Below are 27580 nucleotides of genomic sequence, written 5' to 3' on the forward strand. Positions count from 1 at the left end.
ACGCAATTGTAAAATGAAAGATGAAGTCAGTATTTTTTATTTTTATATATTTTACCTATCCATTCTTCCATCTTTAAATAAAAATAATAAAATAAGAAAAACACAGAATGGAACCATATTTTCTAACCTCTACTTCCAATTCACAGGGGAGCCACTGCCTTGTCTTGGTAAGCAGCTCGCATAAGGCAGGGTACACCCTGGATGTGCTGCCCCAGTCCATTGCTGCCCAGACCAGGTGGTTAAACAACATACTCACATGTGCAGTACAATACTACTGTACTTGATCCTAGAGCCCATTAACCTATGATCTCAGTATGTTTTTGGACTATGGACTACTCCTGGAATCTCAGTGTCACAGCACTAAATTAGCGGGGTTTTTGGGCTGAAAAGCAGTCATTGGTGGTGGTGGAGGGGAGTCCCCATTACCTGTAAAGTGCTTTGAGTGGAGTGTCCAGAAAAGCGCTATATAAGTGTAAGCAATTATTATTAATTATTATTATTTATTGAAGAGATGATTGGATGATTTGGTCCCTGATTGAATGGGAGAGTTGCTCACAATCAGAGTGCTGGCCTGGTCCTCATGGGCTCAGGTGGGATGCAAGCACTTACTGTATGTGAATGCTGCAGTTACCAAGATCAACCTCAGGCAACAAACTGCTCACAGCCCGAGTGTCACAGTGAGCTGCTACTGTACGTCTGCTTACTGTATAGGTACCATATTTTTACAGTTAGTACCTGTATCCAAGATAATATGCTGTATATGCTAATTATTAGAGAGTAATTAACTAAATTATTAGAGTTGTAAATCAACATAATGCACATGTGAAGCTTTTTCAGTATATACAATATTGAATATTGAAATATACAATATTTGCATGGTGCAATGTTACAAGAAAAGATTAAGGGTCAGAAATGTAGCCCATGGTTGAGGATTGAAATAATATATCAATAATAATGAAATATTTAGCTTAAATTATGTAAAACTATGAAAACCATTATACATTTGCTTACAAACAGTACTGTACATTTTTAATAGCCACTTAATTCAATACAGTTTTGTGCTGAACCTACGCTTGAGGCAGCAGACAATAGTTGCAATTCAGACAAAACATCACAGGACAAATATAAGATTAATGCACACATTACTACACAGAAGGTGATGCAGGCTTGACTCAAAACCAAAAGGACAATGAGACAGCAATGCTAACTGCTACAAACACTTCACCACCCGTGCATGTCAGTCTTTCCAATACGGAAGTTTTGGTGTACAGCTTGCAAGGTATATTCTCAAAAACCTTAGTTCTGTCACTTAGTTATATTAAGACACTAAATATAGCTTGAAACCACTACATTAAAACAAAACATTAATTGAAGATGTTCTAAGGTTACATTAGATGTAACAACACCACCTAAAACCATGATGAATTTAAGGTTTTATAGGATATTATGAATTTTAAGTATTTTGTACTCTGTTGATTAGCTTTTGTGAGAAGAAATACATATATATACATGAGTGCACATACAGTAACTGAATGAATCATAATATATTTATTAGTTTAATAAGAAAGCGTGAATATAACTACAAAAACCAGGTGTCTGCTTGTGAACTAGGTAGAGTGCAGTGGCAGTTGAGAACAAAAAGTGTTTCAGAAGGAAAGGGAGCCTAGGATGAATGTTGTACCTAGGACAGAGTCTACAGAACAGACTTTTACATGGATCCACAGGAGGGTTGTGACCAGTATTTGAGAATTATGGTTTGTATGTCAGTGGTTTGCAGAAATGTATTGGTAAAAACTGCTTTTATTCAGGTTGTCATAGTGGCATTGGAAAAAGTGTACAACACACATAAAGATTTGATAAAAACATATATAATGTGGAATACACAAGTCATGCATAGTATCACATTAACAAATCCATCTCCTCTTTGGTTTCACTAAAATACTAATTATCTAAATATAAACTACTGTTGTTATTTCATTTATTATTAGTATATCAATACAGGTAAACATACTGTATGTTGAATTGTAGATTTGTACTTCTGGAAAACAATAATCAGATTGAAAAAGGAAGATATGTTTTATTAGTCATGTTTGAGATAAATTTTTTTTTTGTACTTGCACAATTATAACAAATTGAAAAAAATACAACAAAAGTTACATTTTGTTTTGAACTTTCCTCACTTTTGCTGAAGTGTTGCTACTGCATCGTAACACTGAAAGCTAATTAATTGTTATTACTTACAAAGATAAATTACACTTCTGGATCAATTACAGTACTAAACAATTACTGGAGCAGGCTTCTGCTTCCTCAAGAAATTCTTAATTTGCTCCATTACCTCCTCAGTTTTTAAAGTGTATATGATGGGATTCAGCAGAGGAGGCAGGGTTGCTGCCAAAGATGTGTTGAGGATCCTGGAGTCAGTGTCCACTGGTAAATTTGTCCAAACAATCATATATGTTACTAAGACAGGTATAAAAAAAATGACCACTAAGGCTAAGTGAGCCGTGCACGTTTTAAATGCTTTGCTCCTCCCCTGTGCAGATACAATCTTGGAAAGAGCAGCTATAATACACACGTATGATAAAATAATCAACGCCAGTGGCAGAAAAATGAAAGCAACAGTATAAACACTAGCTATAGTCCAGTTTGCACTGTAGCTGCTGCAGGCCTCTTTAAACACTGGTCCATGATCACAGAAATAACTCTTAATGAGAGGAACAGGCCTGCAGAATGACAAGCGTGCTATGAACATCAGTACAACAATAAAATATGAAAAAGTTAATACCCAGCAGAAAACAATTATAATGAACATTCTGTTGTTTGTGCTGATTGTACTACTTCTCAGAGGAAAACAAATAGATACAAGTCTTTCGTAAGACATAACAACAAGGGACAGTGATTCTAAGGCATAGAAAGAATGAACAAAGAACAATTGAGCTAAACATGTCTCATATAACACAAGTCTTGAATCAAAAAGAAACTGATGTATACATTTTGGAATAAGAGCTGTGCTAATGCTTAGATCTACTACAGATAAATTAAAAACGGCCATGTACTTTGGTGTATGAAGACACTCTGACAGCCATATTACAGACATTAGAATGATATTAGCTATGAGGGTTGCAAGGTAAATGAAAGCCAGGAATATGAAATAATAATCACTGTGCTGCAGATTCTGAAATCCAGATATCAGAAACCCCACAGTGGTGTTTATCTCCATTGCTGCCAGCTGCTAAAAGAGTGCTTCAAAATCCTCCTTTTCACTTTTCACAGGTTTTTTCACTTTCAAACCTAAAATAAAAAATGGAATGGAAATTAAAGGGGATGACAAAACCGTAATATTAACAATGAGTTAATATTATTATTTTAATATTCTAGTAAAACAGAAACAATTTGAACATCACACCTGAAGAGATCTCCTCAGCCGAAATGTTGTGTATCTTTTCTTCTGTTTCCAGCATGGAATAATCCTTTACTTGTTCCTTCTCATGAACATCACATGCTCTGTTTCCATTTCATTTGTCAGTAATATAGTTTCAACTATTACAGAATTGAAAGGATATTATGCGGTATGTGAACTTATGGTTTGTCTATCTATTAATTCTCTATTTTCTATTCATTAAATAAGTTCAGTTAACTAATCTATATGAAATGCAAACCCCAATTTAATACATAAACTCTATTGTAAATTTATTTAGATGTGCTATATCTGTTTCGTACCTGACAAAAAGATGATGCTGAAATTCATTCTGTGTGCTGTCTCTATATCAGCACTCTACCCTAAGCCATACCGTAAAGCACCAGAGCATAGCTGTCATGACATTGTCCTCAAGTGGTTTGACAATTCCTCTGTGTTATAAGGGTGCTCATTTGATACTGAGAAGGTGAGACGGACCTGGAATATGGTATCATGTATGTGATCAGGAAACTAGGCCCTGAGCCCTTGCCTTCCCTGCCTGTTGTGAATTCTTTGAAGAGAATTAATAGGGGAATACCATTGTTTTTACTCTAAGTTATAAGGGAAGAAATAGTCAGAAAAGGTAGACTGCTGTGTGACATAAATATGTCTTAAAAACTCTGTGGTATTACTCTGACAATTTTTACTAGTGCTTTTGACTTATAATATGTTTTTCCATACGATAGCACTGAGAATGCTTTTGATTTTCATTGTCCTTTAAATAATGATAAATTATTAATTAAGTACTTAATATTAAAAAATGTTTTGCTCAATACATGCATGTTTTCTATAAAATGGACTATATAGATATTGGATATTCATTAGTATTTTGGTTGAATGACTAACAACATAGGCTGTAGTATTAGGTCAACATCACCTCACTACTGAGATCAGTATGTTGTACAGTATGTTGGTTTAAATTAGCAATCTTTCACAAATCTTAGAATACTATCCTCTTTATGATGAATAAATTCCTTCTGCAGAATACGCTGGTCTGGCACAGATGTACAAAAAAATATAGTAATTATTGCGTATACGCATCTATTTGATAGGAAGATCCTAGGAGTTCTTGACAAGAGATTGTATTTGCTTAAAAGCACTGTGATAAAGATCAATGGCAACCTTACTGCACTACACTTAACTGCCCTGTGACTTCAAGACTGCCCTTTTTGTGGTCTTCTTAAGGACCATGTTGAAGGTTAAGGTGTTTGGTCTTCCAGACATGACCACTATAGGATGTGAAGCTCCATTGATAAGGTGCTTCCATCTTCACTGCAAGAAGTATCCAGTCTCCCACATTGTAATTGCACTCCATTGGGAGACAAATTCCAGGAGAAGTAAGAGCAGGGGGTAGAGTATAGGTGGGGCTTTGATTCTTTGGGACAGCACCACACCCACTCCAAAATCTGATGCAACCACTTCGACTTTTAAGTCAGAGTCGGATCTGGGTGGTGAAGGATCAGAAGTGAAGTGAATCACTTTTCAGATCCTTGAAGGCCTTCTGCTCCTTTGGTGTCCCTTTCCCTTGGCTAGGCCCATCTTTAGGAGGACTAGTGATGGGATCCATGATTAAACATTTAGTTTCTGATGAAACGGTAGAAGAAACCAGGAAGCGCTAGATGTGTTTGAGAGTGTTTGAGGGTGGTCGAGGTGGGGCAGTCCTTACTGTTGCAACTTTGTTTGGGTGCATCTATGGACCCATCAAGGAGAGCAGGTAGCACCACCTCAGGCTTGTGAAACTCAAACTTTCCCAGATTGGCACAGAGGTGGTGCTCCATGTGTCACAGGAGGGCCTGCTGGACATGTCTGGTATGTTCAAGTTCAAGTTTATTGTCATTATACTCATAACAGGTATATAGTACAACGAAATGAGATTTAGCTAGCTCTCAGATGGTTAGTAGTGCAAACAACAATACAATTGTGCAAGAAAAGAAAGACAGAGACAACAGGCAATGTGCAAAACAACAACAGGCAATGTGCAACAACAGATAATGTACAAAACAACAACAGGTAACAGTTAATGTGCAAAATAACAACAGATGTGCAAAATCATACAACAGAATGAAATAAAGGATACAGAATTATGGAGAGTAAACGTCTTAACATGTGAGGTAGAGGTAGATTTCAATGTGCATTTGAGTTTTGATAAAGAGAGAAGGTGTGAGAGACGCTGGGAGTTTAACAGTTTGATAGTGGGGGGGGGGGTAAAAACTATCTCTGGTAGTCTGGACCCAAATGTTCCGGTACCATTTTCCAGATGGTTGAGGGTCAAACAGTCTGTATCTGGGGTGTGTGGTGTCTTTGATGATGCTTAGAGCTTTCCTCAAGCACTGTCTGTCATAAATGTCCTGGATGGATGGGAGAGCAACCCCACTGATGGAGTTTTCACCAACTGCTGTAGGGCTTTGTGCTCAGCAATACTGCAGTTGCCATACCACACTGTGATGCAACCTGTTAGTATGCTTTCTGTAGTACATTTGTAAAAGTTAGTGAGAGGGAGATATCTTAGTCTTCTTCAACTGTCTTAAGAAGTACAGGTGCTGTTACACTTTCTTAATCAGACAAGTGGTGTTGAGAGACCACGTGAGGTCCTCGGTGATATGGACTCCAAGGAATTTGAAGTAACTGACCCTTTCCACTTCAGTCCTATTGATGTGGATAGGGACATGACCATTTTGCAGTTTTCTGAAATCAACGATCAGCTCCTTGGTTTTGCAGATGTTGAGAGTGAGGTTGTTGTTCTCACACCATATTGTAAGGAGACTGACCTCTTCCCTACAGGTTCTCCCATCATTGTTTGTGATCAGACCTACAACTGTGGTATCATAGGTAAACTTGCAGTACATTGCAGTGCATTGGGCTAAGCACACAACCCTGGGGGACCCCAGTGTTCAGAGTTAGTGTGCCGGAGGTATGGTTTTCAAGCCTGACAGCCTGGGGTCTGGCTGTCAGGAAGTCCAGAATCCACTTCAGAGTGCACTGGTGTCAAGACCCAGTGCACTGAGTTTCTTGACTAGTTTCTCTGGAATGATGGTGTTAAAAGCTGAGCTGAATTTAATGAATAGTAGTCTTGAGTAAGTATTCTTTTTATCCAGATGGGATAGGACAGTGTGTATGGCAATTGAGATTGCGGCATCTGTTAGGCAGGTAGGCAATTGATACGGGTCCAGTGTGTCTGAAATGGTGTCCCATGGCCAGCCTCTTGAAGGACTTCATGATAACAGGGGTTAGTGCCACTGGGCAGTAGTCATTAATGCATGTCACTGTGGTTTTCTTTGTTATTGGGATGATGGTGGTTGTCTTGAAGCAGCTTGGGCCAGGGACAAGTTGAAAATGTCTATGAATACAGCTGCCAGTTGTTTGGCGCAGAGACTGAGGACATGACTTGGTATGCCATCAGGTTCTGAAGAGTTCCTGAAGGTTCTGAGAGTAGATCAGAATATTGTCTACATTCACCACCACAAATCCCTCCAGGAAGTCCTGAAAGATGTCCTTTATAAAGTTCTGGAAGATGGTTGGGACATTGCAGAGCTTGGTGTTAAAACCCATCTTCCTTTTGTCTCCCTCCCTCTGAGATTTGTGTCACGTTTTTCACCTCTCTCAAGTCAATATATGTGAAAATGCCTGTCTGGCTGGCCCTTTCTTGGAGTGATCGAATAAGTGGTAGTGAGTACCGATTCTTCTTAGTGATCCTTTTGAGACGCATGTAGTTGATGCTCACATGTAGGGACACATCTTTTTAGGAAAGAGAACAAGATGAGAGGAGAAGGGATGAATGAAGACTGTCTGGAGATTCTCATTGATACTGTATACTCCTTCATGGTCTTGGTCTCCAGCAAAGACAGGGTGAACAGGAGGCCCCTGGATGGTGTGATACCAGACAGAAAATCAATGGGATAGTTGTATTCATGGTACAGTGGGAGCATTTGTGCTTTTTTGCTGAATACATCTCTAGTTCATAGAATACAACAATCATATAATATAATAGGCACAATGTAAGCACGATGGAAATCCAGGGCACCTAGCAGAGGTAGAATGGGAGATAGGAGCCCCAACAGGTTAGACCCCAGGCCAGAAGCTCCTTTGTAGGCAAGTCCAGGTGAGGTTAATATTCCTGGGGCCATAGGAACCCCAGAATCCGTGAGCTGTGTGGAGAAGGAATTCGATCGATTCCCTGTGCAGCACCCTCACGGTCAGGGCTGTGGTCTTTCTCAGAATCTGGCCAGGGACTCCACCATCAGGACTGGGTCACAAGGAAACAAAAGAACGTTCAGCTCCCTGGCAGTCTACAAGTCAAATTCCTTGCTTCACTAGAATCAATGAAAGCTGCAAAATTATTGCTGTCTGATTTCTCGAGTGCTCTGGGCAGGTTTGTCGCCCATACAGGGGAGCATGCTGCGGAGCAATATTTTGGAAAATTGGAGTCACACAAAGACAGGTTTCTGAAGCACACAGGAAATTTCACTACTCCTGGTAGCTTAATGTCAGAGCACTGAATTAGTGGCGTTTCAGGCTTAAACGCAGTTGTTTACTGAAGGATGATTTCACGATTTGATCCCCTGATTAACAAGGAATGGGACCAATGAATTGGCAGTCTGACCTAGTCTGCATGGTCTCAGGTGGAATGCGAGCACTCGTGTGAATGCTGCAGTTACCCGTGGCAACCAAAGGCAGTGAGCTGCTCCCAGCCTGGACGTAACAGTTAGCTACTATTTTTGCTTACTGTATCGGTGCCACATTTTTACAGCTTGAAGTTAGTCCCTGTGTTTAAGACAATACTTTTCATATTTTCATATATATGCTCCCAGCCTGGACGTAACAGTTAGCTACTATTTTTGCTTACTGTATCGGTGCCACAGTTTTACAGCTTGAAGTTAGTCCCTGTGTTTAAGACAATACTTTTCATATTTTCATATATATGCTCCCAGCCTGGATGTAACAGTTAGCTACTATTTTTGCTTACTGTATCGGTGCCACATTTTTACAGCTTGAAGTTAGTCCCTGTGTTTAAGACAATACTTTTCAGATTTTCATATATATGCAGATTATAACAGTGTAAACTACAATTGTAAGGTAAGTAGGTCCCTTTTCAGGCCGTAAAGCCCACTGGGGAATGGGGGGCAAGGGTCACCATTTTCCTTGACCATCCGACACTGGAAGTGGAGGTGATGTGGTCAGCATCACACTCCAGCCGACCTAATACCCCCGGAAGGATTAAACCCCGGTACTCATTTGGAAAGCAGGCTGAGTGGACCTGGAAGCATCACTTGCCCCTACCTGGGATTGAACTACAATGGTACATAAACAAAATATACTTTTTTATATATGAGAATGTCTTTGGTAACAGAATTACACAATATTTACATGTAAATGTAAATTTACAGGTCTGTGGTAAGCCTAAGCTTAAGGCAGCAGACAATACTCACAATTCAGACACACCATAACAGGAGAAACACAAGAAAAGCAATTTATAAACTCACATCAATCTAGTAATTATAAGAAAACATACAGTAAATGTTACACAGAAGGTGATGCAGGCTGGACTCAAAGTCAAAAGAACAATGAGACATCAATACTAACCACAATGAACACTACAAAACCTGTGTATGTCAGTCTTTTTAATATGAAAAACATGATGTACACATTTCAGGGCATATTATCAATTACCTTAGCTCAGTTATATGCAGTAGTATTAAGATTCTAAACAGTCTGAAACTGCTGCATTAAAACGAAATATTAAGTTAAATATTGTTCAAACAGATGTAACACTACTATAGAACCATTGTGAATTGAAGGATTTAAAGGATATATTATGAATTTTCAGGTTTTTGTATTCCATATAGTATATATTTGATAAAAGGAAATACACAAAAAAACACATACATTTGTACAAGAATACCCATAATTGAATGAAATGCAATATATTTAGTAGTGCAGTCAACAAAACGAAAATGGCTACAAAACCCAGGTGTCCAGGTGTGCTGTGGGCACAGACAAGATCAAAAAGTCCTTTAGAAGGAAAGGGAACAAAGGATGAATCCTAGATCTGGGACAGAACAGACCTTTAACATTGAGCGACAAGATGGTTTTTGAGAATTATGTTGGATTGATTTGTTTGTCAATGGTTCGCAGAAATGGATAAGAAATCTGTTTTTATTCAGGATGGCATAAAGGCTTTGAAATAAACTGTCCAATGCACATTATTCATTGATAAAGAAATCTATTATGTGGTCTAAACAATTTAAGTTTCAAGATCACACAACCAAATACATTTCTTCTACTAGTTATTTAAATATTAGTACTGAATCAGATTTATCTAAAGAAATATAGGCAACAAACAGCTGCTGAATTGTTGAATTACACTTCTGAAAAGAATAGTCTATAAAAGGCAGAGAGATCATTGTTGCGATTAAACTTAAAAATATTTTTCTTAATTACACAATAACAATTACAAATAAAAACATTCAAGATAAATTACATTTTGTTTTGTACTTTACTCTGTTTTGCTGAAGAGTTGTTACTGCATAATAACACTGAGAACAAAGTAACTGTGTTCTGTACAAAGACAAAAATGTGCACTCCATGACTAATTACAGTACTAATGATTTATTGGTGCAGACTTCCGTTTCCTTATGAAATTCTTAATTTGCTCCATTACCTCCTCAGTTTTTAAGGTGTATATGATGGGATTCAGTAGAGGAGGCAGGGTTGCTGACAAAGATGTGTTGAGGATTCTGGTGTTAGTTTCCACTGTGAAATTTATCCAAGCAATCATATATGTTACTAAAACAGGTATAAAGAATATGACCACTAAGGCTAAGTGACCCGTGCATGTTTTAAATGCTTTCCACCTCCCTTGTGCAGATGCAATCCTGGAAAGAGCAGCTATAATGCACACATAGGATAGAATAATCAATGCAAATGGCAGAAAAATGAAAAGAACAGTATAAACTTTGCCTATAATTAAATTTGCACTATTATCATTACAGGCCGCTCTGAACACTGGTCCATGATCACAGAAATAACTCTTAATGACAGGAATAGGTTCACAGAATGCCAAGCGTGTTATAAAACCCACTGCAACACCAAAATATGTGAAAGATATTACCCAGCAGAAAGCAAGTATAACAAACATTCTGGTGTTTGTATTGATTGTGCTGCTTCTCAGTGGAAAACAAATAGAGATGAGTCTTTCATAAGACATAACAACAAGGGAGAGAGATTCCAAGCCATATAAAGACTGAACAAATAACATCTGAGTTAAACATGTCTCATATAACACAAATCGTGAGTCAAAAAGAAATTGATCTAAACATTTTGGAATAAGAGCTGTGCTAATGCTCAAGTCTACAATAGATAAATTAAAAACTGCCATGTACTTTGGTGTATGAAGACACTCTGACAGCCATATTATGGACATTAGAATACAATTGGCTATCAGGGTTCCCAGGTAAACGAAAGCCAGGAATATAAAATAATAGTCACTGTTCTGCAGATTCTGTAATCCTGAAATCAGAAACCCCACAGGGGAAGGAAATGTGGCGTTTATCTCCATTGCTGCCAGCTGCTGAAACGGTGCTTCAGTATGCCCTTTTTTGCTTTTTCTCAAGCCTAAAATCAAATTGTCAATAAAAGTTAAAGGAGATAGCAATAATGTAATATTAACATAGATTCTATATAAACAAGATTCTAGTAAAAAGGGAACAATGTCCACATCATATGCTCTGTTTCAATTTCATTTGTTAGTAATATAGTATTGAATATTACAGAACTGAAGAGATATCATACTGTATGTGAACTTATAATTTGTCTATGTCTCTCAATTCAGTATTTTTAAATAAGAGTTTAAGATAAGATAAGATGCATTGTCCCCTGAGGGATTTTTTTTTTTTGTGGACACACAGCACTTCTGTACATTTAAATAAAATGAAACTTTAGGTAACTAAATACAAACACACTTTAATAAATAAGCTCTATTGTAAATTTATTTAGAAGTGTTAACTCCGTTTCGTACCTGACAGAAAGATGAGGGTGAAATTTGCTCTGTGTGCTGTCTCTATATCAGCACTCTACCCTAAGTCATCCTGTTATGCACCAGAGCATAGTTGTCATCACATTGTCCTCAAGTGGTATGATAATTCCTTTGTGTTATGAGGGTGCTCTTGTGTTATTGAGAAGGACCTGCAAAATAGAACCATGTACAGTATTGTGATCAGGAAACTAGGCCCTGAGCCAAGAAGTTCAAGAAGGAAATCAGTGACATAAATCTTTCTTTGGATTTCTATGATATTACTCTGAGACATTTTTATACAGGCACTTCTGACACATATTATGCTTTTTGAAAGCATTGATAAAGTTTGTGCTTGATTTTCATTGTTTTTTCTTATTGTTGAATAATTAACTGAATACTTAATATTAAAACCTATTGATCTATAGAGGCATGTTTTCTAGAAAATGGACTATATAGATTTTTGAATATTCATTAGTGTTTTGATTGACCCTAGTAACAAACCATGTTGAATTACATAAAAATCAACCTACTCTACTTCCAATTCATGGTCACAGGGGAGCCAGTGCCTATGCTGGCAGGCAATAGGTGCAAAGCACGGAGCACCCTGGATGAAACGAAAGTCCATCACAAATACAGTAGCAAGCACAAACATGCACACCTAGAGCCATTTTTTCCAGAAGCCAGTTCACCTACCAGTATGTTTTTGGACTGTGGGAGGACCGGTGCACTTGGATGAAATATACTCCACGCAGATAGCACTAAACTATCTGGAACTAACCCAGGGATTCACATGCAATGATTGTCTAACACATTGTGGAGATACACTGAAAAAATTGTTTCACCACAATATCACAGAAAATTAACTTAAGATGATAAAGATCAAATGTTTGAAATGTTCAGGTCTTTAAAGTAAATAGAGCAGATTTTACTGATCCAAATTGCTTTACATTATTAAAAACCATTAAAAACACAAAAAATGTGTATTGTGTTTATTTAGTGAATTTGTAAACATGATGAGTTTGGTCAGTCCTTAGATGGGTAACTGGTTTGGAAACCTGGCTGGTGCTGTAAGTGGTGTTGGTAGTGGTAGTCTTCCCTCTGAACTTGGATTTTTCAAATACCATCTGATATTGGGGTATGTGTGCTCTTTACTTGGTAACACGCAAGTCTGTATCTCTGAATAATAAGGTACTGTACAGATCCAGCCATTCAGAATACCTGCCAGATACCATAGCACTTTGCAGTGTGCATGCCCTAAAATGCCCGATTTTTTTAAAATGTGTTTTTTGACGCACTACTTTGTGAAACCGTCAGGTGGAGCAGTGTGAATACTTAACCTGGCGTGTGGAAGCATTTGGGCTGTCTCCAGAAAATGCCTGGTTTTTAATCATTTTACAATTATAGAATTTTAAGTTGTATAATATTTAGACTTTTATTAATTGTAAAATTGTGTATTACAGTATGTAAGACATTAAATTAATATTGTTTTTATTTATAAAGTTATATAAAATCATCATCTTTAAAATGCCTATGTTATGAAGGCTCTGTGTCATTTGTTTGCAAGGTTATTGACATTTGAAGCATTGTGTCTCAAAAATAATTGTTTAAAAGTAATATTATTAATTTCTTTAGATCTGCAATTCCATATTATCAGGGGACCTCACGCAGTATTTAAGCCCTGATGAAACATTCCTTGGGGCTCAGACATTGAGTCACTAACCCTGTCTTGTCTCTGTTTCAGTTCCAGGTTCTCAGAAGTATTTTCCAGTGTTTCTCGGTTCTGAGTCCTGTTTCCAGGTCCTCATTCATCATTGCCTCTGATCATCTCATTTATACCTCTGACCTCAGCCTCTGCTCTGTCTGCATCAACTGCACAGCTACTGTCCCAGCCATCTCCGCAGTCTCAGTTCTGTTTGTCCTCATCAGTGCTGTCATTATTAAATAAACTCTCCCTGCTTGCCGCATATCTCTGGCTCATCGACTTCTAATTTTTGCTGAGCCTTGTAACGTTGCCATAGCCAAAATGTAAATGTAGTGGCTCTCTGAAGGCACCAGTTCTGTAGGGTTTGGGCATTTACTGGGACAATTATTAATCGTAGCAGTAAATCACAAAATTGATTCTTTTGATGGCTTTAGAATCCAACCATGCGATATAGCTCAAACAACGCACACACACAGGTACTAATACACGAGGATACATTTATTAATACATAGAATATGCATTAAACCTAACAGATCTTATCGAGAGGGTTATCAGAATACAAAAGGTATATATTCAGTCAGTTACAAAGTGTTACACATCGAGAGGACATACGTTCAGTATATCATTCATTTAGACCGTTTCATAAATGAACTTGGTTATAACTTCTACATTAGATACTCAAAACAAGTACATAACTCTTAGGAATTAAATTGATATCAACTGGTTGGGATAACAATTGAATTCTCGAGCTGTAATGCATTGAAGTTGAATACTCATCCAATTTCTGGGGATTCAGATCTCCTGCGGGCACAAAGAAACAGTTGCAGGCTGTTGCTGTCCAATCCGCGCTCTCTGGCTCGGTGCCAGGCTGTGCTGTGCGGCTTGCGACGGTGCGCTGCAGATGCTCACTGACCGGCTAGTTAGTGTTGGCTTTAACTAGCAAAGTTTGCGCACAGGAGAAAAGATGACTGTGGGTCCCAGCAAGTCAGGAAGAGGACCGGTTTGTTCCTGATGAAGAGCTAGTTCTGAATAGTGATTCAGCTGTCCACAGTTCCGACCTGTTCACGAGGCCTGCTGCTGGTGCCAACCTCGGGTGGATCCTCTGGTTACTCTCTGGCAACCTCCGCTCTAGACTCTTAGAACAAAGGAAAGTTCTGGCACTCGGACACACTGGCCGTTCCATGGTTGTCCGGACTGAGTCTCAGGATGGTCAGGAGGCACGCTGCGAGAATGTCCTGCCCTTGGGAGCCTTCTGCTCCTGGGCTGTCCTGCCCTGGAATTTCTCTTTTGAATTCCCTTTAGAAAAGTCCACTGAATCCTCCACTGAATCTTACACTGAATCTCACTGAATCTCTCAGGCTCTCTGTGTTGCCTGTTTTTACCTGGAGGAACTTCAGCTCGTTGATTGGCTGAAAGTTCCATGGGCATCAGAGTCCCACGTGGGTTACTCGGCCCTACCAGTCCCTGATTGGTTGATCAAGGTGAGATATGAGTCACTTACTCCTGACACTTAGGAATGCAGTCCAGATGTCCATCTGGCACTCCCTAGACAGATAGGCGCCAATGGATGACCATTGATCATGATAGCCAGGCTTAGCTAAGTGCATCCCCCTTTGGGAGCTGTCCTTTATCAAAGAAACCTTAAATCAGCCTGCATGAATAGTTTCTCTGTGGCTGCACCACAGAGATGAACAGAGAAATGGGGCCTCATTTGGGAAGGCTCAGAACACTTAATTCTTTCTTATTAATAAGCCTCGCCGCTACAGCCTGTTCAACACTTTGTCGGGCCCGGCATAATGTTGTGTTTTTTAATTGTAGTTTAGCTACCACTACCAGCTACATACAGTATGTTTTATATATTTATATTACTAAATGAATATCATCAGTGACATTAAGAGACATTATGCTCCTGTTATTTTTATACTCAGCTACCAAAATTTCCCTGTAGTTGTAAAATTCCATATTAACTGGATTTAAACATGCATAGTAGAGAGACTAAATGAAGCAATTGTTTCACTAACATCTAATGCACCACAAGTGCCATCTGTCGATCATCTTTGGCCAGTGAATCACTGCGGTAAGGTGCAGGCCTTGTAATCCATTACAGGGTTTTAACGCACATTCTAAATGGCTACATCTGTAGCTGGAAATGACTACATTAAAACAAAAAATAAGTTTGTTCATTGGTTACAGCAGATGAAAATCTGAACATATTATTAAGTTAAGGTTTTATAGAATATTATATTATGAATGTTTAAGATTTGATATTGCTTATTAGCTTTAAAATGAAATACACAAAAGATCCATAATCGTGTACATGAATACACATATTTGAATGAATTGCAATACATTTAGTAGCAAAATCAACAAATCAAGTGAAAATGGCTTCAAAAACCAGTGTGACTGGCTGGGAACTGGGTTGAGTGCTGTGGGCACAGACAAAACCAAAAAGTCCTTTAGAAGGAAAGGGAACAAAGGATGAATCCTAGATCTGGGACAGAACAGACCTTAAACATTGAGCCACAAGAGGGTTCTTGAGAATTATGTTGGAATGATTTGTATGTCAATGGTTTGCAGAAATGGATAAGAAATCTGTTTTTATTCAGGAAGACATGAAGGTTTTGAAATAAACTGTACAATGAACATTATTCTTTGATAAAGAAATGTATAAGTATATCACGTGGACTACACAATTCATGCTTAAGATCACACAACTAAATACATCTCTTTAACTGTTTCATTAAAGTACTAATAATTTAAATATTAGGAATGAATCAGATTTACCTAAAGAAATACAGGTAACAAACAGATGCTGAACTGAAAAATAACATTGATTCAGTATTTTACTCTCTTTTGCTGAAGGGTTGTTACTACAGTATATCATAACACTGAGAACAATTAGCTGTTATTCTGTACAGAGAACAAAATTGCACTTGGGGAATAAAATTAGTACTAATGTTTTACCGGTGCAGCCTTCTTTTTCCTTATGAAATTCTTAATTTTCTCCATTATCTCCTCAGTTTTTAAGGTGTATATGATGGGATTCAAGAGAGGAGGTAGGGTTGCTGCCAAAGATGTGTTGAGGATTCTGGTGTTAGTTTCCATTGGTAAATTTGTCCATACAATCATATATGTTACTAAAACAGGTATAAAGAATATGACCACTAAGGCTAAGTGAGCCATACATGTTTTAAATGCTTTCCACCTGCCCTGTGCAGATACAATCCTGGAAAGAACAGCTATAATGCACACATATGATAAGAGAATCAATGCCAGCGGCAGAAAAATGAAAGCAACAGTATAAACACTGGCTATGACCCTATTTGCACTGTCGCTGCTGCAGGCCTCTTTGAACACTGGTCCGTGATCACAGAAATAACTCTTAATGACAGGAACAGGTTTGCAGAATGACAAGCGTGTTATAAAAAGCACTGCAACACCAAAATATGTAAAAGATAATACCCAGCAGAAACCAATTATAATGAACATCCTCACGTTTGTGTTGATCGTGCTGCTTCTCAGTGGAAAACAAATAGAGATGAATCTTTCATAAGACATAACAACAAGAGACAGAGATTCCAAGCTATATAAAGACTGAACAAATAACATTTGAGTTAAACATGTCTCATATAACACAAATCTCGAGTCAAAAAGAAACTGACTTATACATTTTGGAATAAGAGCTGTGCTAATGCTCACGTCTACAACAGATAAATTAAAAACTGCTATGTACTTTGGTGTATGAAGACACTCTGACAGCCATATTATGGACATTAGAATTAGCTATCAGGGTTCCAAGGTAAACAAAAGCTAAGAATATGAAATAATAATCACTGTGTGGCAGATTCTGAAATCCTGAGATCAGAAACCCCACAGGAGAAGGAAATGTGGTGTTTATCTCCATTGCTGCCAGCAGTCAGCTGCCAGCTGCTGAAATTATCCTTCTTTTAACTTTTTCTCAAGCCTAAAATTTAAAAGGAAATAAAATTTAAAGTTGACAACAAATACATAATATTAACAATGATTCTAGTAAAATGGAAATAATATGAACATCACATACTCAATTTAATTTAATTTCAATTTAATTTGCCAGTCACATAATTTTGTCAAGGAACAAGTAAAGGTTTATTCCATGCTGAAAAGAGAAGAAAAGGGAAGAAGACCTGAAGAAGGCTCCACAGCCAAAACGTTTTGTCTCCTTTTTTCTCTTTTCAGCACAGAATAAACCTTTACTTGTTCCTTTGCAACCTATGCATGCTTATGCAGCTAACTTCTTGATATAATTTTGTCTATCACAGAAGGGAATGTCATAAATGACCATACGATTTGTCTATATCTTTCAATTCTCTATTTGTTTTTTTTTAAAAGAGTTAACATTCTTCTAAAATTGTTTATAAAATACAAATAAGCTCTTATTTAATACATACGCTCTATTGTAGATTTGTTAAGATATGCTAAATCTATTTCATACCTGAAAGATGATGGTGAAATTTGTTCTGTGTGCTGTCTATACCTGCACCCCGCTATAAGGCATCCTATTATGCACCAGAGCGCAGTTGTCATCATCCTGTCCTCAAGTGGTATGACAATTCTTGTGTGCATGTGAGGGTGCTGCAGAGCTGCAAAACAATACCATGTATATGATCTGGAAAATAAGCCCTGAGCCTTTGCTTTCCCAGTCTATTGTGTATTCTTCCAAGAGAATTTATAGGGGAATTTAAAAATGGAATAATTTCCAAAGTTCAAGAAGGTACACTACATAGCTGTGTGAAATATTCACTTTGTTAAGATTGTTGTGATATTACTTTCACTTTCTTACAAATGCTTCTGACTATTGTTGTATCCCTTGGAATAACTGAGAATGTTTGCTTTTTATTTGTCATAATTCTTTCTTATTGTTAAATAATTAATTGAATACTTACTATAAAAAAACAATTGCTCTATACATGCCTGCTTTCTACATATTGGACTATGTAGAATTTGACTTTTCATTAGTGTACTGATTGACTGACACTAGTAACATAGGATGTTTCATGTGGTCAAAATTACCTCATTGTTCATTGGGCAAATATAATTAGGTGATATTACCTTTTCAATTTCAAGCTTTCTCAAAATTAACAATGAAAACACCTAATGGAATTAATTATGGTATGGCACTGGCATACTGGTAGGTTGTAGGTTGGATTAAATTAGCAAACTCTCACAAACCATAGAATACTAATATCTTTATGATGATGTGTAGACCACCCTAATGTCTGTATTTGTGGCACAGGTGTGTAGAATGATATAGTCACTAAGGTGTACAACTGTCAAATTGATGGGAAGAGCCCACTTGGATGGTCTTGGGAGGATGTTCTATTTGCTAAAAAACTCCATGGTAATGAATGGCAACCTGACTGCAATATCCTTAACTGGTAATGTCCTGTAACTTTAATCACTGTCATTCTTGTGGTCTATTACAAAAGCCAGGATGAGTGAACTCTTGAATCTGAACCATGCCATGCCATGCCATGCCATGCCATGCCATGCCATGCCGCTTTAGCTAGGTGAAACCCAATACTGTGCAAGGAGTGCTGTGTCAGGTTGGTTTAAGTAGGCAGGTGGAAGAAGGTGTGTCTGATTAGTTAATTGGAAACTGCACTGGAATGTGAAAGAGTTGATTAAGGGCAGTGACTTCACCGGGGGCATGAAGTCACAGGTGTAACAGATGACATCCATTTTCTAACCTCTTCTTCCCAATTCAAGGTTGCAGAGGAGTCAGAGCCTATCTCAGTAAGGAACGGATGCAAGGCAGGGTACACACTAGATGAAACACCAGTCAATTGCAGGGCAGACAGATAACCCGAGACACTCACATACTTGCACCTAGAGCCCATTACCCTATCATCTCAGTATGTTTTTGGACTATGGGAGGACCGGCGCACCCAGAGGAAACATAAACTAACACTGAAAGAAAATACAAACTCCACACAGATCTATAATTGAACCCAGGGCCCCAGCACTGTGAGGCAGCAATGCTCTGACAAAAATATGATAAAAAAATTCAAAAACCCTGGCCATGATGGACGTGATGATGTTTTCTTTAGACTTTGAAGCAAACACACTCCAATACCTTCAGAAATGTAAAAAATTAGATAGATTTACAGACCAATGGTCTCTTGGATGTGGGTATTTTTTTATTCCTGCTGAACTAAAATGAATTTAAATCCTCACGGAAAGGGTTCAACATGGACCTAACATGTCACCTGATTGTGGATCTAACATAACCCTTATCCCAGTCTTGCTCCAGACCCTAATATACTAAAGAAAATAAAAGGTATTACAGCTTTCATGTGTTCTTAGTCCTTGACTTCAGGAACAATGAAACTCTGTGTCTGAATGGGCAGCGTGGCATGATGGGGGCTTGTCTTTTGTCATAGGATTTTTGCATCCAGTTCCTGAAGATTTTCTTCACCTAAGAAGAACGGCATTTTAGACTAGCGGACGCTCACAAAAACAGGTTCCTGAAGCAGGCAGGGAATTGCACTACTCCAGGAATCTCAACGTCAGAGCACTAAATTTGCAGGATTTTTGGGCTTAAAAGCAGTCATTTATTGGAGAGATGATTGGACGATTGGGTCCCTGATTGAAAGGAAGAGAGACACACAGTATGGGTGGCTGACCTGTTCCTCATAGGCTTGGGTGGGATGCAAGCTCTCATGTGAATGCTTCAGTTACCAAGAGCAACTACAGGCAGCAAGCTGTTCCCAGCCCAGGAGTGACAGTGAGCATCTACTTCTGTTTACTGTATACTGAAGGTACCACATTTGTACAGTTAGAAGTTGTATCCAGGACAATACTTTTCACATACTCATATATATGCAAGTTATTGGAGAGTAATTACGCTACAATTGTAAATAAACATAATACACATGTGTTTTTTTGTCTTATTAATGTACAATATGCATTTGCAATATGCATTTAAACTCTACTGTATGTAAAAATATGCAATGCTACAAGAAAAAAATAGAGGTCACAAATGTAGCCCAAAGATGAGGACTGAAACAATAAGTCAATAATAATAAATATTTAACTAAAATTATGGAAAACTGTGAAACCACTATACATTTGTCTACATGTATTTTTAATAGCTGCTTATTGCAACAGAATTTTGTGGTGAGCAGACAATAGCTGCAATTCAGACACACCACAACACAAGAATGGCAATTTAGAGGCATACAGTACATTAATCCAGAAATTATGAAAACATACAAACTCTACACAGAAGGTGATGCAAGCTGGACTCAAAACCAGAACAACAGAGAGATAGTAATGCTAACTACATTACCACAAACACTTCAGCCGTGTATGTCAGTCTTCCCAATTTGGTGTACAGATTGCAAGACTCAAAACCAGAACAACAGAGAGATAGCAATGCTAACTACAGTACCACGAACACTTCAGCCGTGTATGTCAGTCTTTCCAATTTGGTGTACAGATTGCAAGGCACATTCTCAAAAACCTTATTACCGTCACTCAATTATTTTAGGACTGTTAATATGGCTTGAAACCACTATATTAAAACAGCCATAAGTTGTTCAAGTTACAGTAGATGTAACACCCCCACCTGAAACCATTATGAATTTGTATGGTTTTATAGGATATTATATCATAAATTTTTGTGTGGCTACACATTTCATGCTTAAGATCATACAAAAAAGTACAGTACATATCTTCTGCTGTTTCACTAAAATACTAATTACATAAATATTAACTATTGCTATTATTTTATTTATTATTAGAACTAAAAAATACAAGTAAACAAACATCTGTTGAAGTGTTAAATTATACAGTTGAAAAGGAAATGTTTTATAAAAGTCCTGTTTGAGATTAAAATTAAAATTATTTTTTGTAGTTGTTCAATTATACCAAATTTTAAAAAAACAACATTTTGTTCTGTATTTTACTCTTGTTTTCTGAAGTCTTGTTACTGCTCCATAACACTGAGAACTAAGTAACTGTTATCATTTATAGAGAAAAATTACACTTCTGGATTTATCAGAGTACTAAAGAATGACTGGAACAGCCTTCTGCTTCCTCAAGAAATTCTTAATTTGTTCCATTACCTCTTCCATTTTTAAGGTGTATATGATGGGATTCAGCAGAGGAGGCAGGGTTGCTGCCAAAGATGTGTTGAGGATTCTGGAGTCAGTGTCCACTGGTAAATTGGTCCAAACAATCATATATGTTACTAAGACAGGTATAAAAAATATGACCACTAAGGCTAAGTGAGCCGTGCACGTTTTAAATGCCTTCCACCTCCCTTGTGCAGATGCAATCCTGGAAAGAGCAACTATAATGCACACATATGATATAATAATCAACGCAAATGGCAGAAAAATGAAAGTAACAGTATAAACACTGGCTATAGTCCAATTTGCACTATAGCTGCTGCAGGCCTCTTTGAACACTGGTCCCTGATCACAGAAATAACTCTTAATGACAGGCACAGGCCTGCAGAATGACAACCGTGCTATGAAAACCACAGCAACAGTAAAATATGAAAAGGCTAATAACCAGCAGGAAACAATTATAATGAACATCCTGGTGTTTGTGTTGATTGTACTACTTCTCAGAGGAAAACAAATAGATACAAGTCTTTCGTAAGACATAACAACAAGGGACAGAGATTCTAAGCCATAGAAAGAATGAACAAACAACATTTGAGTTAAACATGTCTCATATAACACAAATCTTGAGTCAAGAAGAAATTGACCTATACATTTTGGAATAAGAGCTGTGCTAATACTCACATCTACTACAGATAAATTAAAAATGGCTATGTACTTTGGTGTATGAAGACACTCTGACAGCCATATAATGGACATTAGAATAAAATTGGCTATCAGGGTTCCAAGGTAAATGAAAGCCAGAAATATGAAATAATAATCACTGTGCTGCAGATTCTGAAATCCAGATATCAGAAACCCCACGGTGGTGTTTTTCTCCATTGCTGCCAGCTGCTGAAAGAGTGCTTCAAAATCCCCCTCTTCACTTTTCTCCAGCCGAAAATCAAAAAGGCAATAAAAAGTAAAGGAGATGACAATACTTTAATATTAACAATGATTCTAGTAAAACAGAAATAATAAGAACATCACATCCTCTTCTTCAATTTCATTTGCCAGTAATATAGTTCTGACTATTACCAAATTGAAGGGATATCATATGTGATTTGTCTATATCTCTCAGTTCCTATTTGCTATTATTTAAGAGTATACTGTAGGTAACTATGCAATATGACATATAAACAAGATATAATACAGAATAATAATACAGAAGCTCTTTCTAAATGTATGTAGGTGTGCTAACTATGTTTTGAACCTGACAGAAAGATGATGGTAAAATGTATTCTGTGTGCTCTTTGTATATCAGCACCCTACTATAAGATATCCACTTATACACCAGAGCATGCAGTAGCTGTCATCACTTTTTCCTCAAGTGGTATGACAATTCCTCTGTGCATGTGAGCATGCTCTTCCTCAAAAAATGAATGCGAACTTCCACTCATTTGAGTGGATAATATACTGTACCTCCCGGAATCAAGATATTAGTTTGAAAAGAGTAAGCAGTCTCTGCAAACCTAAGAGAATGTATCAAAAGTGGTAAAATTCTATGTTTTAACAAGAATTCTCCTATTGGAAATTTCATGCTCAATGGTTTTCTCAATGAGCGTGGGTTCAGGGTTAAATAGGTTAAGAGTCAGGAATACCCAATAAATCTTGTCTGTATCTGTTAATAAACTGTACCAGTGCATTCAATGCCAAATACAAGAGTGTAAAAAGTATACAGTACTCCCTTTCTTTTAAACTTTTGATCTTAGGGTCATTGAGACAACACTCCTATTTGGCACATAGCAGTGTACCTGTATACAGCTACTGTATATATGCAAGAAACAAAAATGTGTAGAAAACATTGAAATATGACTTTTCCTAAATTTAATTTCTGGCCTTAAAAACAATTATGCCATCAAACATTCTCCATGTTTTTAAGGAATCCTAACCCTAACCCTAGCTATGGGTTTGGGGAGGTTAGGGTTAGGGTTGAAATTTTGTTCCAAAAATCCAACTGAGTGGATAATATACCTCCCTGAATCAAGATATTAGTCTGAAAGGAGTAATCAGTCACATCAAAACTAACACTATATCTCAACAATCGTAAAATTCTATGTTTTGACAAGTATTCTGCTTTTCAAATTCAAATTTTTTGTTAATTGGTTTTCTCAGTGAGCATGGTTTCATGATTAAATAGGTCAAGAGTCGGGAATACCCAATAAATCTTGTCTGTATCTGTTAATATGCCAGTGCATTCAATGTGAAATGCAAGAGTTTGAAAAGTATACAGTACTCTCTTTCTTTTAAACATTTCCTTTTATGACAAATTACACAACATTCCCCTTTGGGGCAATGCATTGTAGAGCCATAAATACAAGGGAAAAAAATTGATGATTACACTGAATTATAGATAGATACTTTATTGATCCCGTGAGGGAAATGGCAGTGAACAGCAGCTTAGCACAGTCAACACAGCACAATGTAATAAATTATGCAAAAATACAACAATATATTACATATATTACAATACAGTCAGTGAGAAGTGCACTAAAAATAATTACTCATATTACAAAATATACAAAAAACCCAGAACAGTACAAAAAAGGTTGTATTGCACATTATAAATATAAAAATAATTGCACAAGTCCCTAGCATATATTGCACACAACAAAAAAAAACAGTTGTAAACAGGAAAAGCCAAATGTAAGCAGAGAGTTTAATGTTTAGTCCAAAAACAGGTAAATGTCAATGTTGCCCCTGCTCAGACACATAGTGGATTAATTGTACAGTCTTATGGCAGAAGGCAAGACTGACCTTCTGTAGCGCTTCCTGTCGCACCGTGGTTGGATCAGCCTATTGCTGAACGTGCTCTTCATTTTCACAAGCATGTCAGAGAGGAGATAGGAGACATTGTCCATGATGGCCATTAATTTGGACACCATTCTTCTCTCAGCCACTACCTCCAGGGGGTCCAGGTCAGACCCAATGACAGAGCTTGCTCTTTTGATGAGCTTGTTTAGCCTGTTAGCATCCCCTGCTCTAATTCCAGAGCCTCAGCACTCTACCGCATAGAAAACGGCACTCATTACAACCTATTGATAGAATTTTCTATTTCCCTAAATTTCATTGCTGTCCGAAAACACAGCCTTGCCATATAACATTCTCTACATTTCGTAGGAGTCCTTACCCTAGCTAAGGTTTTGTGTATCTTAGGTTTAGGGCACAGACTTTTTTGAAAGATTAAATGCAATCTTCCACTTATTTGAGTGAAAATATATGATACAAATAAATAAATATAATAATAATACAAAAAATAGTAAATATTAAAATTACGTTTTTTATAGGTATTCTGTTCTTGAAAAGTTTCTGTTGAATTGTCAATGGTTTCAGGGTTAAGTCTTTAAAAATACTGTAGCTTGAAGCCACTGCATTTAAACCAAACATTATGTTCAATATGTTTAATGCTTAGATGTACTGTAACATCTCTACTCTGTTATAAATATGTATTTTGTATTTTCGTTTTGTATGTGTACTCATATACATAAATACACATAATTGAATGAATTACTGTATATTTAATAGTTTAAACTACAAAAAGAGAGAAATTGACTACAAATACAGATGCTCAGTTTTGAAATGTGTAGAATGTTACGGATGCAGACTAGTTGAAAAAAAGTGCCTTAGCGGGAAAAGGATCAAAGGATGAATCCTAGATCCACAATGCAGTCTCAGGACCAGGCCTTTAAAGTGGTAAATTTTACAAATCGGCGATTCAAAGATACAGTACTTGTGGGGATGAAGTCTCTCTAATTTGATTGTAAATTAATCTTTGGACAAAACTATGTGAATCAATATATATTATACATGAATAAATTAAAGAAATATATAAGATGGGCTATACTATTCAGGTTCTAGATTATACTTGAACCGATACTTCAGTTTTCTTTTTCACTTAAATACTAATTAGTAAAAAAATAGGGTTAGGTGTTCAATTTTATGTACTGTGTGCATAATAACCCTAAGAGCTAAGCATGTATTCTTTAATTCTTTAATGGGGAAAACTCTCACAGTTCCAGACTAATGAGAATATTAATGATTTACTGGAGCAGCCTTCTGCTTTCTGATGAACTTCTTAATTTGCTCCATTACCTCTTCAGTTTTTAAGGTGTATATGATGGGATTCAGCAGAGGAGGCAGGGCTGCTGACAAAGATGTGTTGAGGATTCGGGTATCAGTGTCCACTAACAAGTTTGTCCATCCTATCATATATGTTACCAAAAGAGGAATAAAAAATATGGCCACTAAGGCTAAGTGGGCTGTGCACGTTTTAAATGTTTTCAGCTTCTTCTGTCCAGTTGAAATCCTTGAAAGAGCAGCTATAATGCAGACGTATGATAACGTAATCAGAGCTATTGGCACAAAAAAGAAAATAATAATATAAATTTTGGCTATGGTCCAATTTCGAGAATTGTCACTGCAGGCCTCTTTGAACACTGGTCCATGATCACAGAAATAGCTCTGAATTAGCTGAACATTTTGACAGAATGACAAGTGTGTAATAAAAACAGCAGATATAATGTGGATCACTAAAGCCAAAACTGAGCAAAAAGCAATTATGATCAGCATCCTGGCGTTTGTGTTGATTGTACTGCTCCTCAGTGGAAAACAAATAGAGACAAATCTTTCATAAGCCATAACAACAAGAGACAGAGATTCTAATGCATAGAAATAATGAAACATGAACATTTGAGTTAAGCACGCTTCATATAACACAAATCTTGAATTAAAAAGAAATTGATCTATACATTTTGGAATAAGAGTTGTGCTAATAGTCACATCTATGGCAGATAAATTAAAAACTGCTATGTACTTTGGTGTGTGAAGACACACTGACAACCATATAATGGACATTAGAATGATGTTGGCTGCCAATGTTCCCAGGTAAACAAAAGCCAAAAATATGAAATAATAATCACTGTTGTGCACATTCTGAAAACCAGCTATCAGAAACCCCACAGGTTTTGGGAATGTTTTGTTTATCTCCATTTCTGACGGCAACTGAAAAAGTGCTTCCGATTCCTCCTTTTCAGTTTTTCTCAGCCTAAAATGTAAAAAGGGAAAGAAAACCGTTAAAATATGACAACACTGCAGTACTGCTAGTGATACTAGTGAAACGATAATAATTACTGCACATTAAACTTCCCATGACATGACATGTTTCAGTTTCATAACAAGTTATTTAGTTTTGAATATCACAATATTTAATGTGCACAGTGATACGTGTCAATGATTATTTTTATATCTTAAAGTCAAGATGGCTATACTGTAAGGGAAAAAAATAACAAGATTTAATTCTTATATTCTATTTTATATTTCTTTGGATGTATATTTCTGTTTCATACCTGATAAAAAAGATGATGTTGGAATTCTGGTGCAATTCTTTCTCTGTACTCTGTTGTCTCTGCATATCCTGCCTTAAACCATCCTTTTATGTACCAGAGTGCAGTTGTCATCATCCTGTCCTCGAGTGGTGTTACAATTCCTTTGTGCATATGAGGATGCTCTTGTGTTACTGTGAAAAAGCTGAACAATAATATCTTGCCTTTGATTGGGAAACTAAGCCCTGTACCCTATCTAGTTTACTGTGATTTCGTCTCAGGGAATTCACAGAATCAATTGCATAAATCCATAGAAATCTACTGTTTTCACTTTTAATTAAGGAGGAATAAATAAGAAAAGCCACCGTGGTGGCAGCCATAGCAGCCATGTGGTTTGCTATGTGAAATTATGCTTTTGTTAAAATCTGATATCTAAGGCATTATACAAAAGCTTTAGAGTGAAATTTATTAATTTTCTGTTGTACGTCTTAATAAAATTGTTAATTACAGATGCAGCCATTCAAAATGGGTGAGGTATTTCGCGGCATACCCCGGTGGGCGTGTCACAGTATCACGCGGTATCACGCGTGTCACGTGTGTCACGTGACTAACTATCCGGCGTCGCCTTGTAAAACCGCCAGGGGGAGCTTAACCTCTCATGTACAGCATTTGAGCCTTTAATTTTGAACTGTGTATTACAGCATGTTAATCATCAGTCATTAAAATGTTGGTATATATTATGAAAGCAAGATTGCTCAGTTGGACAGAAGTACACAACCTACCTTTATCAGAAATATTTATGCATCAAAGCCTTTACTGAAGATATTACTAATAGTATTAATAATGGATGACTTTGGACAAGCTGTATACTCAAAGTATAATTTCTTTAGCACATTTGTACAAGCACTTGGAATCTGTCCAAGCCATACTTTGTCAGGCATT

General features: G+C 37.1%; 4 protein-coding genes and 1 pseudogene across 4 annotated transcripts; all 5 read right to left on the minus strand.

The window, feature by feature from the left end:
* Positions 1-2275: 2275 nt before the first annotated feature.
* Positions 2276-3220, minus strand: LOC148658290 (olfactory receptor 1E16-like). Its single transcript, XM_088640132.1, has one exon. It carries the CDS (start codon positions 3218-3220, stop codon positions 2276-2278), a length of 945 nt encoding a protein of 314 aa, XP_088496258.1.
* A 6816-nt stretch (positions 3221-10036) lies between these two features.
* Positions 10037-11012, minus strand: LOC148658291 (olfactory receptor 6N1-like). Its single transcript, XM_088640133.1, has one exon. It carries the CDS (start codon positions 11010-11012, stop codon positions 10056-10058), a length of 957 nt encoding a protein of 318 aa, XP_088496259.1. The 3' UTR covers positions 10037-10055.
* Positions 11013-16122: 5110 nt separating this feature from the next.
* Positions 16123-17074, minus strand: LOC148658292 (olfactory receptor 2AT4-like; annotated as a pseudogene).
* A 4141-nt stretch (positions 17075-21215) lies between these two features.
* On the minus strand, positions 21216-22160 carry LOC148658293 (olfactory receptor 6N1-like). Its single transcript, XM_088640178.1, has one exon. The coding sequence runs from the start codon at positions 22158-22160 to the stop codon at positions 21216-21218; it is 945 nt and encodes a 314-aa protein (XP_088496304.1).
* A 3189-nt stretch (positions 22161-25349) lies between these two features.
* LOC148658294 (olfactory receptor 1E16-like) lies at positions 25350-26306 on the minus strand. The gene has a single exon (XM_088640180.1). The coding sequence runs from the start codon at positions 26304-26306 to the stop codon at positions 25350-25352; it is 957 nt and encodes a 318-aa protein (XP_088496306.1).
* Positions 26307-27580: the final 1274 nt, after the last annotated feature.

The sequence above is a fragment of the Lepisosteus platostomus genome, chromosome 7 (assembly GCF_059453375.1).
Source record: "Lepisosteus platostomus isolate fLepPlt1 chromosome 7, fLepPlt1.hap1, whole genome shotgun sequence".
NCBI classification, from domain to species: Eukaryota; Metazoa; Chordata; class Actinopteri; order Semionotiformes; family Lepisosteidae; genus Lepisosteus; species Lepisosteus platostomus.

Excerpts from the sequence above, each read along its gene's own strand:
- LOC148658290 (XM_088640132.1), bottom strand. The coding sequence starts at position 3,220 with ATGGAGATAAACACCACTGTGGGGTTTCTGATATCTGGATTTCAGAAT.
- LOC148658291 (XM_088640133.1), bottom strand. The coding sequence starts at position 11,012 with ATGGAGATAAACGCCACATTTCCTTCCCCTGTGGGGTTTCTGATTTCA.
- LOC148658293 (XM_088640178.1), bottom strand. The coding sequence starts at position 22,160 with ATGGAGAAAAACACCACCGTGGGGTTTCTGATATCTGGATTTCAGAAT.
- LOC148658294 (XM_088640180.1), bottom strand. The coding sequence starts at position 26,306 with ATGGAGATAAACAAAACATTCCCAAAACCTGTGGGGTTTCTGATAGCT.